Here is a 13945-nt window from a genome sequence, read left to right as displayed (position 1 = left end):
TTGATGGATACCTGGGCGTTGTGGGCTGGCTCCTCACTGCAGCAACATTGTCCTTCACAATACTCACAAAGGACACTATCCACCCACCAAGGGCTTCCAGGGTATGGCTGCCTCGCATAGGGTGCTCTGGGGGCGCTTCAAAAATGTCAAAGACTGCAGTTGATATGAGAAATGAAGCTTATTCGCTGTATGCGCAACAGGCTAGAGTCATTGTGAAGGCCGTGATATGAATAATAAACAACAGTAAGGAGTGTATGAGTTGGACAAGGAAAAGGGAAAGCAATATTGAACCAGGAAATTAGCCCGTGTGTACCCGCAATTTAGACCACTTCAACCCCTTTGCTGCAAGATGTCCCTCTAATAATCCATCTCGCCAAGCCGTGGCTTGCCACCCTTCCAGTCATCCCTCTCATAATACCTAAAAACCAGATCATAGCCATCCAAGTCATGGACGATGCGATCGACACGACGATATCCCTTGATGCAATCCATCCTGCTCGTCCTCTTTACAGTGTCCTGGTAGTGAGCCTCATCAGCTGGCTTGGTTTCGAAGATGGTGACGCTGAAGCGACCAGGCTTGAAGATATCGACAACATGCTCGACAACTTCTGCCGTCTCACGGCCGCTCTGCCGCGCTGGGACGTTGGTTTCGAAGCTGGCATAGCTGCACTGTGGTTCAGGAGTGACGTGGACGGTGAAATAGTGAGTGGCGTTGGATCCATCAGAGCCTTTGCCATTGGTGTTGACAGTCCCACCGGGAGCAGGAATAACACCGTTGGCAGAGAATCCACAGGGAGTGAAAAGGTATGCGTCGATGCGAGCATCCGGATACTTGGCAGTCGGGTAGACGTCAGCTAGACCGCAGGTTTCGGAGACAACGGTGCCGAGCGTATGACCTTCAGTCGTAAGCTCCTCGGGAAAAGTCAGGTCGTCATCATCCGAGCTAAATCCAGAGTGATCCGAAGATGTTTGCTCAAATACATCAAAGCTGTCCTCGGAGTGGGCGCGAGTGTTGGGTAGAGTGCTGCCTCCAAGACTTCCAGTTGAACCTTTCTCTTCAGGGATTACACCCAGACTGTTGATTGCATTCTTACGCGCATCACGAGCCTTCTGGAAGAACCGACCTTCCGCGACCGCACTCGCGTCCTCGAGATAGAATTGACGTGCATTCTGCTCATCGAGATCGGTCATGAGAACTTCCAGAGTCTCGTCTTGCGTCTCATCTCCTTTCGCAGATAACAACCGCTGAGGATGGTCGATAATCTTGGTCTCTGTTCCTGGGATGTCCATATATTCTCGATCCGGAGTAGAAGGTGGCGTGAGTTTGGTGTCCGGACCGGTGATATATAGGTACCAATGTTCTCCGTTCATCTTGCCAATCATGTATGCACTACCACCCTGGAACCTCTGGTCCAAGAATCTAACCTCGTCGCGCCAGCTTCGGTGGGGTCCACGCTGCTGGTCTGGGTAAAGGAAGTTCTTCCGGCTGTAGAAGACACGGTACGGAGTAGCCGCAGCCGCGATTCCTCTAGTAGGTTGAGCAGTGACATGAGGGAATCCCGCATCAAGCGCAGCAATCTCCAGCATACGTGGAAGGCCCCAGAGGAGGGTGGTGGTGCCACAAGTCTTAAGGACGAGTTTATGTGGCCAGACGAACATGCTGGATTCGGAGAGCAAATAGGCATCAACATGTTCAGACTCAACGATAGACAGGACTTTGCAGTTGACCAAGTCCAGCATCTGTTTCCAGGTGTCTGCGGGAACCCCTTTCAGACCTAAAGGTCCCGCAGCACCTGGGAGGTCGGTGGGAGAGGAGCTGAACCATACCTCTAGCAGCTTTTCGGGTCCTGCCAATATGTCAGTAACGAAGCCCATGCAATCATACAATGAGACGGACCTTCAAAGGCATTGCTGGAATCGAGATCGACAGTAGCCTCTCGATTGATAGTCAAATGAGGTGTCCCGACATGAGAGGACGGTGAAGCAGTGTAATGTTTGGGGATCTCAGTAACGACCATCTCCGTAGTTTCGGATGCGAGCACCGAGCGGTCACCTGAACTTGACTAGTGTGTTTGCTGGAATCGAGAGGGCTGTGGCTGTGAGGCTGTGAAGCACAATCTGCCACCCAGACGAACAATGCGGTGTCCGCCTGAGAAGAGAAGGCCCACGACGAGCGGGGGGGTATCCTAGAGGCTGGCTTTTGCCAGCAGCAATGTGTGTGTGGTTGAACGTCCCAAAGGGCGTTATGGAGGTCGAGCGGAGAGGGGAATAAAAGACGCCTTGCGCCGAGAAATGGTGACTATCGTTGTAGTCCTCGAGCGACTAGATTCCGATACCCTGGAAAAGTATCGGGTCCAGCAGACGAGGAGATCTGCTTATTGGGGTATCGATGGTAGATTGAGGGAGGTGGGAGTAGGGGGTGTTATCTGGGCCTGTGACGGCGAATCAGCTGGCGAATTGAGGAAGAGGTTTGCCTATGCTGGCAACTTTGGACAGGTGAAGACGCAAGAGTAGAGGTGGAGGAGAAGCACCGGATACTCACTTCCCAGGCTTGGATAGAAATCGTACTAGGTCTTCTTGACGCATGGACGAACGCAGGGAGCACGAGAAGTCGAGGTCTGCGGGCTGTTAGGCCTATGCAGTGGGATTATTGCGAGGACTCGTTGATTCTGCCAGCTTGAGGGAGGTAGCAGAAGTGCTCGCGAGCTCTTCGATTTGCGATGTCAGAAGGCGACTTTGGGCAAGCGTGGTTCAATGTGTGCGAAATGCCGGCTGAGAGGGCGGCAACGAAGGTTGCGGGCAAGGGCAGGCAGAAGTTGCTGCTGGCAGTGTTGATGAAGAGGTAGTCGAGCGAATTGGACGTCCAAGCCGTGGAACGGAGGATGCAGGCGGATCGTGTGCAGAGTCGCGGTAGACCTCAGGAGGCAGATATTGGGCTTTTTGTGAGGGAATATTTAGGCCCGCCTGGCGACGTCGTTGGTGGCACGCGCCCAGCTGCGGCCCCTCCGTACGGCACACTATACACGAGCAAAGCTTTTCACTCGATCCCCGCCACTACCGCGATCTCTGCGGCCCCGGAAACGCCATGCTCGATGATCTGTTTATGGAAGAGCATTTCTAGCGGTGAGTTCGCATGGATAGTTAAAGGTATCTATGATTTGCCATTACGTATTAAGCATTTATCCTTCGTGGCATTCGTAAGCCCCCTGAGGCCCTCGTATATCTTCCTTCAAGTATCCTCTTCCGAACTCCAGATACGCCAAAAGACCCATATGTATACACTCAGCCGTATTCCTCGGTCAGCATTTGCTTCCTGGTCCAAAGCCCAGCCCCAGATTAATTACTTCACCCGCGACGCCGTATCCACCCGCAGCTCCCTGTCCTTCGCGTCCAAATGCATAGCAACCCCACGTCCCACATGCCTTTGTTCTTAGTTCGGACACCGCTTTCGTTCGTCCTCTCAGCTGTACAGGAATCATTCTCCTTCCTCTTTCCGTAGCCGCACTAGTCCTCTTTCGGCCATGCCCCCAAAGCATTCTCTGAGATCTAGTACCAATAGATCTGGCGTCTCCCACGCAGGCCATCGCGCACTGCGTCGGTGCCTCTTTACCCACTCAAGTTTATGAGAGGATGTAGCCCACATGAGAGGGCTATCCTCGTCCGTACCACCTCTGCGCCGGAAGTGGCTGATGCCAAGGGGAACAGGACAGTACTGCCAGAAGCTCGGATGGTCCAGTGCAGAGTCCAGAGTTGCTTGCTTGAGCCATCTCAGACCGGCTTCTGGACCCGGTAGCCATTGCATCATTGTCCACGAGAGAATCTCTGTTGGTGTCCAAGTGTAGTCACTTCCATTCGTCTCGCTCTCGCGCGGGCTCATGGGGATCTCCGGTCGAGGCATTTCCTGAATTTGCATCTCGACATCGTCGTTCCTTACAAGTTCCGCCGGGGACAGGAAAGGCGAGCGTTGTTGTGACGACTGAGGTGTTGAACTAGAGCGTGAATGTACTGCGTCAAGAACACATGAGAGCAGTCCAGCTGGCGAGTCGCAAAGTGAGTATGAGACTGTCTGGGGGCGCTGGCTATATTGAGAGGCAAGAGTCGCTTCCGAAGAATCGAATCTATCACCGAGCATTCTCAGGTCCTGTTGTGGCTTGGCTTTCGAAGCTTTAGGTCGAGCGAAGTCCGAGGGAATGTATCCGAAACTCAAAAAGGATATTCGCGCCTTCGTTACACGAGCAACATGGTACTTCAACCACGCCATCGGGCTCTTCTTGGCTGTCGGTGCTACCAGCGAAGGATTGGTGGTGTGGATCGCGAGACAATGTTGTGGGTGGTAGATCGCTAACGCACGGCAGACGGCGAAGCCCCTATCGTTTGGTCAGAGTTATTAAATCAGAAAGCTTCAGACAAAGTGATTGTATCGATGAACTTACCATCCAGAGCCGCAAACGACATAGCCACTTTCCGCGTACCCTAGTCTCGCCATTACTTCGTGGAATGCGTTCGCTGTCTCTCGGAGCCCGAAACCTTCCACTGGACTTGCATCGCTAAAGCCAAAACCCGGTATGCTAGGCACAACGACGTGAAATGCCTGCTGGGCTCCCGTTCCATAGCTAGGCAAGCTGACTGGATCCGTCAACGCGTCGATGATCTTGTAGGGCTCCACGAAAGATGATGGCCAGCTGTGGCAGAACAGGAGCGGAATCGCATTCCTATGTGTGCTGCGCTTATGGACGAAGTGAACACGTAGGGGTGGATGAGTCGATGATGATGAAGAGTCGATTGCGGTAGGTGTTGCAAGAGCTGGATGGGATGGTGTTGTTGGAGAGTTGATCTGCTGGGGCGAATTCAACTCGGAGAAAGTGGCCTGTGTAGGCGTCGCATCTGAGGTATGGACTACATCTTCGGCTTCGGTTAGTGCTAGATGAACGGTCGTCCGAAACTGCGGGAGTGCGTTGTTGAAAAGTGACTCCTGGGTGCGCCAGTCGTACTGCTCAAGCCTAGTCGATCGTCAGTCAACATATATTCATAGCCATATACCCCTTTCTTTCATGTCGTGCTTTTTTTTCACTACCATTCAGCCATCTACTACACTGCTTCGTCTTATATTAGTGTACATTCGTCTGCCATTGTTGGAAGGACCCCCATGCCTTGTTAGAACCCTCGAACTCACCGTATCGAACATTGGTGAAGCCTCCGGGTCACTTCAGACAGGCGTACGCAGACCGCACGTGCGATCTACCGCTCTGTACTTTTGTTGACGGGTTGGAGACCCGCAAGCATTGACAGAGAAGTGTACACAGATCAACAACGAATCCTCGAACTCACCAAAAGTCAATCAACGGCTCCAGAACAGCCTTCGGCGTCCCATAATCCCACCTCCTCTTCTCTGGCAGCTGCAGTTCTCTCGGCAACCTCGTCAACTCCAGCTTCCGCTTCGTAAGATCCAAGTAGCGCGAAGATACCTACAACCAGTCAATTAAAACAACTCAGCATCCACCCCAGTTTGAAGAAACTCACATGCATCCCATAAGGCTGAACAGCATCCTCACCCATCGCCCCACCAGCAGCAATATTGTCTGCCATCTGGGCCATAGGAAACAACACTCAACGCATAACAATAAGCCGAATACACACGCATGAGCCAGTACCACCATTGCAATAACGCGCCGGGACCCCATAATAATACAAATGCCCAGCAAGCCACAGCGCAAGACCATGTCGACACCACGTAGCCCATGCTCACCCATGACCGGCGCCCCCTATCCTATGCAGCACCTCCCAAGAACACCCAGGTACCGCGCGTCTCCACATCGCCGGCCTCAGTCGGCAGCTATTCTACAATGCCACACCAGGGCGCGCCGTTGGCTAGCGCCCGGTGATCTTGATACCGAAGCGTGCAAATATCGCCACAGCACAGCCTCAATCTGTGGCGCGGCCTCGCTTCACGCCCGGCAGCGAGCGTCAAAAGAGAAGGGCCGACGCGTGATCTACCGCAAACGCTCAAGGGTGGCTGGAAAACAGGGCAGGTTGGATTTTAAGCTGCAGGACCACACGCACCAATCAACGCCGAGCTACACTCTAAAATAAACTCCCCGTTCCATTTCGTTGCAAGAAAGCGGCCCTGTCGCATCCCTGGCGCGTTGCCTCATTGCACGCCCTAGCTTTCCTGCCATTAAGCTTCCCGCCATACCGCCTTCTGGCCACACGCCCGGGACTAGTTCCGCTCTTGTTCTACACGTCTCTCACCGCACCAGCACCGCCTGCCCCATTGCCACCCCCCACAGCGCCGCTGCCAGCCCCCCGCGGCGCGCCCTGAGTGGCCGCGCCCCTCAAATTGAGGCTTCCAATCCTCTGCACCAGATTGCTACCTACCGCATCGACTGCACCGCGCGGGGCCAGAAGTGTGGGCGTCTGCGCAGCGGTCTCCTGCACCTTGAAGAGGCGGATTGCGGTCCCGTTCCAGACGCCCGCCGTGCCCTTGGCGACCAGCATCTCGCCCGCAAACACGAAGCCCCACAGCAGCGACTCGTACCAGCCCAGGCTCAGCGGCGACCACTCGAAGAGGTGGACGCGGATGGGCGCGGGGTCGATGCCGCGGACACGCGCGTGGCGGATTGCGGATAGGGCTGTGGCGGTGCTGTCGGCAGTGCCTGCCGATGCCGGGAGCTGGGGGCCCAGCTCGGCAATTAGGGTCAGGATGGTGTGGAGTGGCAAGTCGACTAGCCAGGATTCGATCTAGGGTTGCTTATGTTAGAGCGGCGAGTCCGAAGGATCATTTGAGAGGGAATGATGAAACGAGCGGTTTGGCTTACCCAGGGAGCTGTGGGGGTGAAGAACTCATTCGAGCCAAGAACCGGCGTCGAGACGCTAGCAAGACTTGTGGTGCTGTTCTGCCGGGAGAAGGATGGGTGGCCCACGGGCATCTTGCCCCGAGCTTTCTCTGACATGCCGCGAAGTTGCAGGGGAACGGCATCATCGACTGAAGAGGAAACAGACGCTGTCCTTGAGGCCATGCCGGATTGCTCAGGTGATTGCGACAGAGGAGCTGAATGGTGGCCTTCGTCGTCAGAGTCTTCGTCATCTCCTATGGCGAACGCGCTATTCTCTTCTGGCACGTTGCTCAAAGATGGCGCTCTCGCGCTGACCGGGCTCCTCAAGCTGTCCATCGAATCTGCGCGTCTGGCAATGCCACCCTCACCTTGCTCCTTTTTCAGCTGGTTTTGACGCTCAATCTCCTCTTGGGCACTTTCCAGCGTGAAGTCGCGCAGGGCCTGGAACCGCTTCTTTGAGCGCAATATGGAATAAATCAGGTTGGCGTTTTCTGCACAGGGATGATCAGATGTTGCAGATACCATGTTTTGCTGCCACACTTACTCGAGTACTGGTGCTCAATTATGGCATTCAACGCCTCCAACAATGATTGAAGCAATAAATGGTTCCCCTCGTTGGCCAACAAGAAACTTGGGGATGACATTGATGCAAAAAGTTGCAACAGCTTTGAGCTGGTAGCTCTACCCATATCCTCTATGTATGCGGCGATATTGTTGATGATCGCCAAGAGAGCTGGGTAAATCGCGTCCAGCTTTCCTTTGCTGGTCGTGAGTAATGTATAGATAGACTAAAGCGGTCAGCTAAAAGGGATCTCCGCATTTCCTTTGGTTGTCACTGCTTACTGTGATAAGGTAATCGGCATATGTGCCGTGGAAATTAGGGACCCTGATACTAGCTGGGAGCGTTTCCTGTCCCTCAAATGGCTTGTTTAAGCTCCTCCCAAAATTGGGCTCCACGCTCAAGGTCTGAAGAACGAATACACACATCCTGATGAGACCTTGTTTGGAAGGATCATTCCGCTGGTCGATGGCATAAAACAATACCAACACGACGAAGTCGTGAGCGCGATCTGTGTCGATGATGAACGACCGGAACCGCTTATTACATTGCAGGGCTTCCCAAAATAGCATAATCATCTCTGGTGCCCAAGTCAATGACTTTTGGCTTCCTGGTAGGTATGAAGTTGTTGCTTGTAGCTACACAAATCAGCTACTGTAGTCAGGCCAGAACCGGGTCGAACTCACTGGCTGATTGAGAATTCTAGTCATTCCATCTACCAAGAATTGAAAATCCTGTGGTCGGTGAAGCCTACCGAGGAAATGACGGAAGAAATTCTTCGGCGGGGGGCCATTGCCAGGTTCTGGAATAGGGTAAAGGACCAAGACCAGAAGCAGTTGCAGGCAGTACTGAACAAGCACTTGCTTAGGATCTTTGAATACGACGTGGTCGTATGGGACGCGCCATGACGCGGGGTTGTATTTCAGAGTCTATATGCTATTAGTAGTGCACTTTAATGTTTCTTAGTGTGGCATACTGTATTGAGAAGCGAGCAAAGCACGGACAAGACGACTTGCTTGTCTGAGCACTTAGTGAGGTAGGTGATTGCTTTGACTCCAATGACTGGCAGCACATCTAGAATATGTTAGAGTTTGGTTGTTGTTAATGCAACGCCATGCACCTACTCGCTGACATATACATCGATTTGCTTGCGAAAGTGAGTAATAACCGCAGGATTTCCGTTCTGTTGTTCTCAAACTCTTTCGTAGTGCTAACCGGTGTATTACAGCCTACTCCGCTTTGCCATATCGCATAGGTAGCATTGCCCTTTCCGGGTGCAGACTTGGGCAACGTGAACTCCGAGAAGAAGAGCAAATCAATGAGCGTATCGAGAAGCTCTTCCGCCAAAGGTTTGACATCCTCAAACTCAGGCTCATCTTGCGTCGGGGTTTGTTCTGGATCTGCCTCATCGAATATGACCTCTGACCGAGCCAACTGTCCCCGCCTGCTACGCTTGCGTCTGGCTCCCCAAAAGAATCTGTCTTCCCATGCCGCTAGGTGATCCGCTTCATAAACATAGGGTAGTAGTCGCGTTAGGACCCGTATGCAGTTTAATGCATCCTTCTCTGGCGCAAGTTCGGGGTCTGGGAACGAGGGGTGATTGCGGAGAGCAATCAACTTGGATGTGACGGCTAGGATGAGGGTTTCGAGGTTTTCAAGGTGGTTGTCTCTGGTCCGGCGGATGTCGGCGGGCGAGAAGAGGGAGAAGACGTCCTCTGCAGACTCTGGTAGCTCCCAGAACTGCCCAAGGGTCGATCAGCAAGATTCCGTTTGTTGCTAGAGTTGACTTACACCTGTCCAGTAGGGATCATCTGCGCGAATGCCCTTCTGCTCGGAAAGGCGGAAGATGCCTTGCTTGAAGACGAGTTTGGAGTCGGAGGCACCCATCAGTATTCATTTCACATCGCTTTCTGGTGTTGGGTGGTGGTATGTTCGAGCATGAATTACTTGGTGGAGGCGTGAGCGCGGGCAGCCTCACACAACGGCACGAGACGTGGAGCTGTGGCGGTGCATTTTGGGTTTCACTTTCGAATCTTAAAATTCTAACCACTTCTTCGTCTAGTATACTACCTCTCTTCAATATACACTAAACTTCGTCGAGAATTGATTATATGAAGGTATTTCATAGATATAAATTTACTAGAATTAAGCTCAACCTGCGTTCGGAGGTGTATCTCAACCAGACATCCTAAATATGTAACGATTAAGAGCGATCAAAGACACCCAAATAGCACTATGATGATGCTCCTTTGTATTCAAAGGGCAGATCATCCGTGAACTGAACAGTGGTGATACGATTCACCTCAGCCCTACCCAAGTGAGGCTCTGCGGAATACCATGCGCTCCAGATCACGCTAAGCCTCGATTGCTTGGCATTAGCATTCGCCTCCATTTAGGCTTTCTTTCTTTCACTTCTCCACTGCTCACCTCCCACCCATCCGCATCCGCCCTCGTCGCTGCGTCTGCTCTTCGACATAGCTACATCTCCCGCTGTGCCATCACATACCGCTTCGCACGTCCGAACGCGCGCTCTACATGCCTCCGAAGCGAAAGGCGCAGGCGCAGGCACCCAGCAGCGATGAGTACGAGTCCGATGAACCGCCACTGAGCGATCAGGAAGACTTCGAGCGTCTCAAGACAAAATACGATGTGGTGGCGAGAGTGCAGAAGGAGCGGGCAACGCACGTAGTCGATGCGGCCTCACATCTCTTTAAGAAGTGCGACCAGTGGGACGCTGACCTGAAGCCCGATCATGCCAGTCGGCCTATCTGGGTATGACACTCGCTTTGGTTCTTTGTCGTGATGCTAATAGATCAGGTCGATGACGCTGGCCATATCATAATGGAGTCGTTCAGTCCTGCGTTCCAGGATGCCCAAGCCTTCCTAATCATCATCGCTGAACCACAGTCGCGAGTCTCCCGAATCCATGAATACTCGTTGACCGCTCATAGCTTGTTTGCCGCCATGTCTGTGGGCCTTACGACAGAGGATATCATTAAACAGTTGGATTACTACTCAAAGACATCCTTGCCCGATGGCGTGCGGACATTCATACAAGAGTCTACGTCCTCTTTTGGAAAGGCACGGATCGTGCTGAAGAACACGAAATACTTCATAGAGAGCACGGATCCCGCCATTCTACAGGAACTTCTGCAAGATCCCGTCATTGCCGAATGTAGGACAAGCGGCGCAGAAGGCTTCGTGCAGGAGGCTGCACCAAAAATGGGAAACTTGGCTATCCCAGGAACAAAACTGGCTGCAGGTGCCAATCAGGTCGCACAGCCAGGTGTTCAGCGACAAGCCGAGGATATGCTTGCAACCCTGAGGGAGGACGATGACGAGGAAGATATTGATCGGGTGCACTCCTTCCAGATCAAGGGCGAGGACAGGGAACGAGTGGTGAAAAAATGCCGTGAAATAGGAACGCCTCTTACTGAGGAATATGACTTCAGCCAGGATAATATGAACCCTTCTTTGGAAATCAATTTGAAACCCGGAACCCAGATCCGAGACTATCAAGAGCGGGCGCTGAACAAAATGTTTGGAAATGGACGAGCCCGATCTGGAATCATCGTTCTTCCATGCGGTGCTGGTAAGACGTTGGTGGGTATTACCGCGGCTTGTACGGTTCAGAAATCCATTATGGTTCTTTGCACGAGTGCCATGTCTGTAGTGCAATGGAGGGCGGAATTTATCAAGTGGTCCAACATAAACCCGGACGACATTGCTGTCTTCACCTCAGAGAGCAAGAACAAATTTCCCAGAAATGCCGGTGTGATTATTAGCACATATACCATGATTAGTTCTTCCCGAAACAGATCCTACGATGCCGAAAAAGTCATGGAATTTATTCGATCACGAGAATGGGGCTTGCTCATTGCCGACGAAGTGCACGTCGTGCCAGCGAACATCTTCAAGAAGGTCACGTACTCGATCGCATCTCACTCGAAGCTAGGTTTGACGGCCACGCTCCTCCGTGAGGACGACAAAATCGACGATCTCAATTTCCTTATCGGACCCAAGCTGTACGAGGCCAACTGGCAGGAGCTCGCTGAGCAGGGACACATTGCCAAAGTCCAGTGTGCCGAAGTCTGGTGTCAGATGACCCCTGAGTTCTACACGGAATACCTGAAAGCATCATCCGTGCAGAAGAAAGGGCTTCTTTCGATCATGAATCCAAAGAAATTCCAGAACTGCCAATACTTAATCGACTATCATGAGAAGCGGGGCGACAAGATCATCGTCTTCTCGGACAATGTCTATGCCCTCCAGAAATACGCCCAGAAGCTTCACAAGGCTTACATCTTTGGCGATACACCACAAGCGGAGCGACTTACAATTCTGGAGAACTTCCAGCACAACCCTGAGGTGAACACGATCTTCCTGTCCAAGATCGGAGACACGAGTTTGGATCTGCCCGAAGCGACCTGTCTCATCCAGATTTCGTCCCACTATGGTTCTCGTCGTCAAGAAGCACAACGGCTGGGACGTATTCTAAGAGCCAAGCGCCGTAACGACGAAGGTTTCAACGCCTTTTTCTATTCCCTCGTGTCTAAAGACACGGTTGAGATGTACTACTCTTCAAAACGTCAAGCTTTCTTGGTCGATCAAGGGTACGCCTTCAAAGTCATCACGCGCCTCGAAGGCCTCCAGGAGCGCTCCGATCTTTCGTTCTACACGCCCCAGGACCGACGTGAGCTTCTCGTAGACGTTTTGATGGCTAAGGATGTCGATGGCGAAGCCGAGCATATTGACGGGGACATGTTCGGGAAGTACAAGGCTGGTGGACACAAGAAGAAGCCTGGCGCTCGGCGAATGGCGGGCACATTGAGCGAACTTAGTGGTGGCCAAGACATGGCTTACATTGAGTATAACAAGAGCAGAAACAAGGATTTCAACAAAAAGGGTATCAAGAACGATTTCATTCGAAAGCTGAATCGGGGTGCTGTCAACGCCAAGAAGCAGGCCCGAAATGCCCTTTGATGACTCATGTTGGGTGCATGAGTTCAAGCGTGCTTTGGAGTTCCGAAATTGGTGCATTGGGCGGCATTGTACAACACGAGCAAATATTTGTATAGAGCTTAAGATGATGATTCAGCGCCATCAAGTTTCATCCGCTCGGGTCCCTTGCTATTTGGATGGATCACCAATGATGCACTAATGAAGGCTTTGAAATTGATTGCCAATTTGTGGAGGCTCCTGACCTTCGTGGCTTACACTCGGAACAGTTTTACTTGTCGTCTAGGTTTCGTATAACACGTAGTACGATATCCCAATGTGCACCCAAGCAATTTCCTTTCCCATTCAGGGAACTGAGCTGCTCATGCTCCAGCCTGAGCTGTGGCTGTGCTGGGTGAGCACATCCTGAGCCGAGACTGAGCAGCTCGTTGGAGTCCAGTTTTGGGCCCTGTATTCGACAGGGAGTGTTGAGACTGGGGTCCTCACCCTGCCTCGGAAGGCCATTTCCGGGCCCGTAGGCCTGCTAGGTTCCAGTTTCAGGGCTTTAATTCTCGAGTAAACTACCCCTCGATAGAAAACAACTCAAGGCTAATCTGCGCCACTTTATCATCCGTACAAGGGTAGAGCCACAAGTGGCTGATGGCAGCTGGCGTAGGAGGGAGGCAATCTGCGAGGGAGACATGAGTTGTATTGAAGTGCTATCGAGGAGCTATATAGAAGACCGGAGTCAATCCAGCTAAGGACAAAAGGGGAAAAGAGCGTAAAAGAGCGCAAAAGGGCGCAAGAGTAAAGAAGGGGTAAAAGAGCGCAAAGGAGCGCAAAAGGAGCATGACGATGCAGCAGCAAGAAATAAAGAGTATACTAACGTGTCTTAGTTCGCACTTGTGAGGTCGGTAGACTAGTGTACTGCTGGCTGTCAGCTGATAGGTTCCAACGTCTCTACATATAACGGGAGTGATGTGCACCATAAACAACTTTAAAATTGCGTACTATTTCCTGCCAGTAGAAAAGAACTAGAACTACGACTAGGCAGTGCAGCAGCTATTTTAAATCTTCGAATGCTATTTACTACGCCCACGTGTTTTGCTTACAGATAAAGAACCTGCTAGCTGCTATGTCCACATTGACAACAATATTAACACAAATAGGACGATTTAAACAAGGGCAGTTTAACACTACAAGCTAGGCATATGTAGGAGGAGCTACAGGCAGAGCGGAAGAAGTAGTTATAAAAAAGGAGTGAATTCCTACGCTGTTAACTTAGTTAACGTAATCCACAAGTTAGTGGCCCGCACAAGCTAGTGGCCCACCCAACCACGCTACCGAGGCCAAATATTCCGAATTACTCCACCACGAACAAATATATTTTATGCAGCTATATACTAGCTAGCTGCCTGCCGCCTAGGGTACGTACGTGCATTTTGTTCTGTTGATTCGCACATGCTGCACCTAGGTTTTGCTCGCTGTGGCCGCTCGGCCGGTGGCTCTGCTGCCTCCTCTGCTGCCCCTTCCTGTACAGGTTGTGCACGATCGGCTGCTTCTTCACCTGATAGAATACCCTTTCTAGCTATATACGTGCGCTTCCTTGCCTTCT

The 13945-nt window shown here is 52.0% G+C and overlaps 4 protein-coding genes across 4 annotated transcripts; 1 reads left to right on the top strand and 3 right to left on the bottom strand.

Annotated features, from left to right (window-relative positions):
- Nucleotides 1-148: 148 nt before the first annotated feature.
- BDZ99DRAFT_135872 (S-adenosylmethionine decarboxylase proenzyme 2) lies at nt 149-2155 on the bottom strand. Its single transcript, XM_033712642.1, has 2 exons — nt 1898-2155; nt 149-1847 (listed from the first exon to the last, which is right to left on the bottom strand). Exons 1-2 carry the CDS (start codon nt 2016-2018, stop codon nt 358-360), a joined length of 1611 nt encoding a protein of 536 aa, XP_033583385.1. The 5' UTR covers nt 2019-2155; the 3' UTR covers nt 149-357.
- Nucleotides 2156-3129: 974 nt separating this feature from the next.
- BDZ99DRAFT_458296 (alpha/beta-hydrolase) lies at nt 3130-5672 on the bottom strand. The gene is made up of 4 exons (XM_033718883.1): nt 5521-5672; nt 5329-5465; nt 4434-5000; nt 3130-4367 (listed from the first exon to the last, which is right to left on the bottom strand). Exons 1-4 carry the CDS (start codon nt 5593-5595, stop codon nt 3476-3478), a joined length of 1671 nt encoding a protein of 556 aa, XP_033583384.1. The 5' UTR covers nt 5596-5672; the 3' UTR covers nt 3130-3475.
- A 338-nt stretch (nt 5673-6010) lies between these two features.
- On the bottom strand, nt 6011-9337 carry BDZ99DRAFT_458295 (uncharacterized protein). Its single transcript, XM_033718882.1, has 8 exons — nt 9184-9337; nt 8517-9132; nt 8369-8466; nt 8079-8321; nt 7677-8030; nt 7378-7621; nt 6816-7324; nt 6011-6738 (listed from the first exon to the last, which is right to left on the bottom strand). The coding sequence occupies exons 1-8, from the start codon at nt 9277-9279 to the stop codon at nt 6235-6237; spliced, it is 2664 nt and encodes an 887-aa protein (XP_033583383.1). The 5' UTR covers nt 9280-9337; the 3' UTR covers nt 6011-6234.
- A 590-nt stretch (nt 9338-9927) lies between these two features.
- BDZ99DRAFT_515007 (DNA repair helicase rad25) lies at nt 9928-12375 on the top strand (the record flags this gene model as incomplete). Its single annotated transcript, XM_033724930.1, has 2 exons — nt 9928-10164; nt 10210-12375. 2 exons carry the CDS (start codon nt 9928-9930, stop codon nt 12373-12375), a joined length of 2403 nt encoding a protein of 800 aa, XP_033583382.1.
- Between the last annotated feature and the right edge of the window lie 1570 nt (nt 12376-13945).

This window comes from Mytilinidion resinicola, assembly GCF_010093595.1.
Source record: "Mytilinidion resinicola strain CBS 304.34 unplaced genomic scaffold BDZ99scaffold_2, whole genome shotgun sequence".
Lineage (NCBI taxonomy): Eukaryota > Fungi > Ascomycota > Dothideomycetes > Mytilinidiales > Mytilinidiaceae > Mytilinidion > Mytilinidion resinicola.
Note: the sequence above shows the minus strand (reverse complement) of the source record. Positions and strands in the feature narration are given on the sequence as shown.

Excerpts from the sequence above, each read along its gene's own strand:
- BDZ99DRAFT_135872 (XM_033712642.1), bottom strand. The coding sequence starts at position 2,018 with ATGGTCGTTACTGAGATCCCCAAACATTACACTGCTTCACCGTCCTCT. Across the intron at positions 1,848-1,897 it reads TTCCAGCAATGCCTTTGAAG|GACCCGAAAAGCTGCTAGAG; the intron begins GTCCGTCTCATT and ends ACATATTGGCAG.
- BDZ99DRAFT_458296 (XM_033718883.1), bottom strand. The coding sequence starts at position 5,595 with ATGGCCCAGATGGCAGACAATATTGCTGCTGGTGGGGCGATGGGTGAG. Across the intron at positions 5,466-5,520 it reads TTCAGCCTTATGGGATGCAT|GTATCTTCGCGCTACTTGGA; the intron begins GTGAGTTTCTTC and ends GACTGGTTGTAG. Across the intron at positions 4,368-4,433 it reads GTCGTTTGCGGCTCTGGATG|GGGCTTCGCCGTCTGCCGTG; the intron begins GTAAGTTCATCG and ends ACCAAACGATAG.
- BDZ99DRAFT_458295 (XM_033718882.1), bottom strand. The coding sequence starts at position 9,279 with ATGGGTGCCTCCGACTCCAAACTCGTCTTCAAGCAAGGCATCTTCCGC. Across the intron at positions 8,322-8,368 it reads TTTGCTCGCTTCTCAATACA|ACTCTGAAATACAACCCCGC; the intron begins GTATGCCACACT and ends AATAGCATATAG. Across the intron at positions 7,622-7,676 it reads ATGCCGATTACCTTATCACA|TCTATCTATACATTACTCAC; the intron begins GTAAGCAGTGAC and ends TGACCGCTTTAG.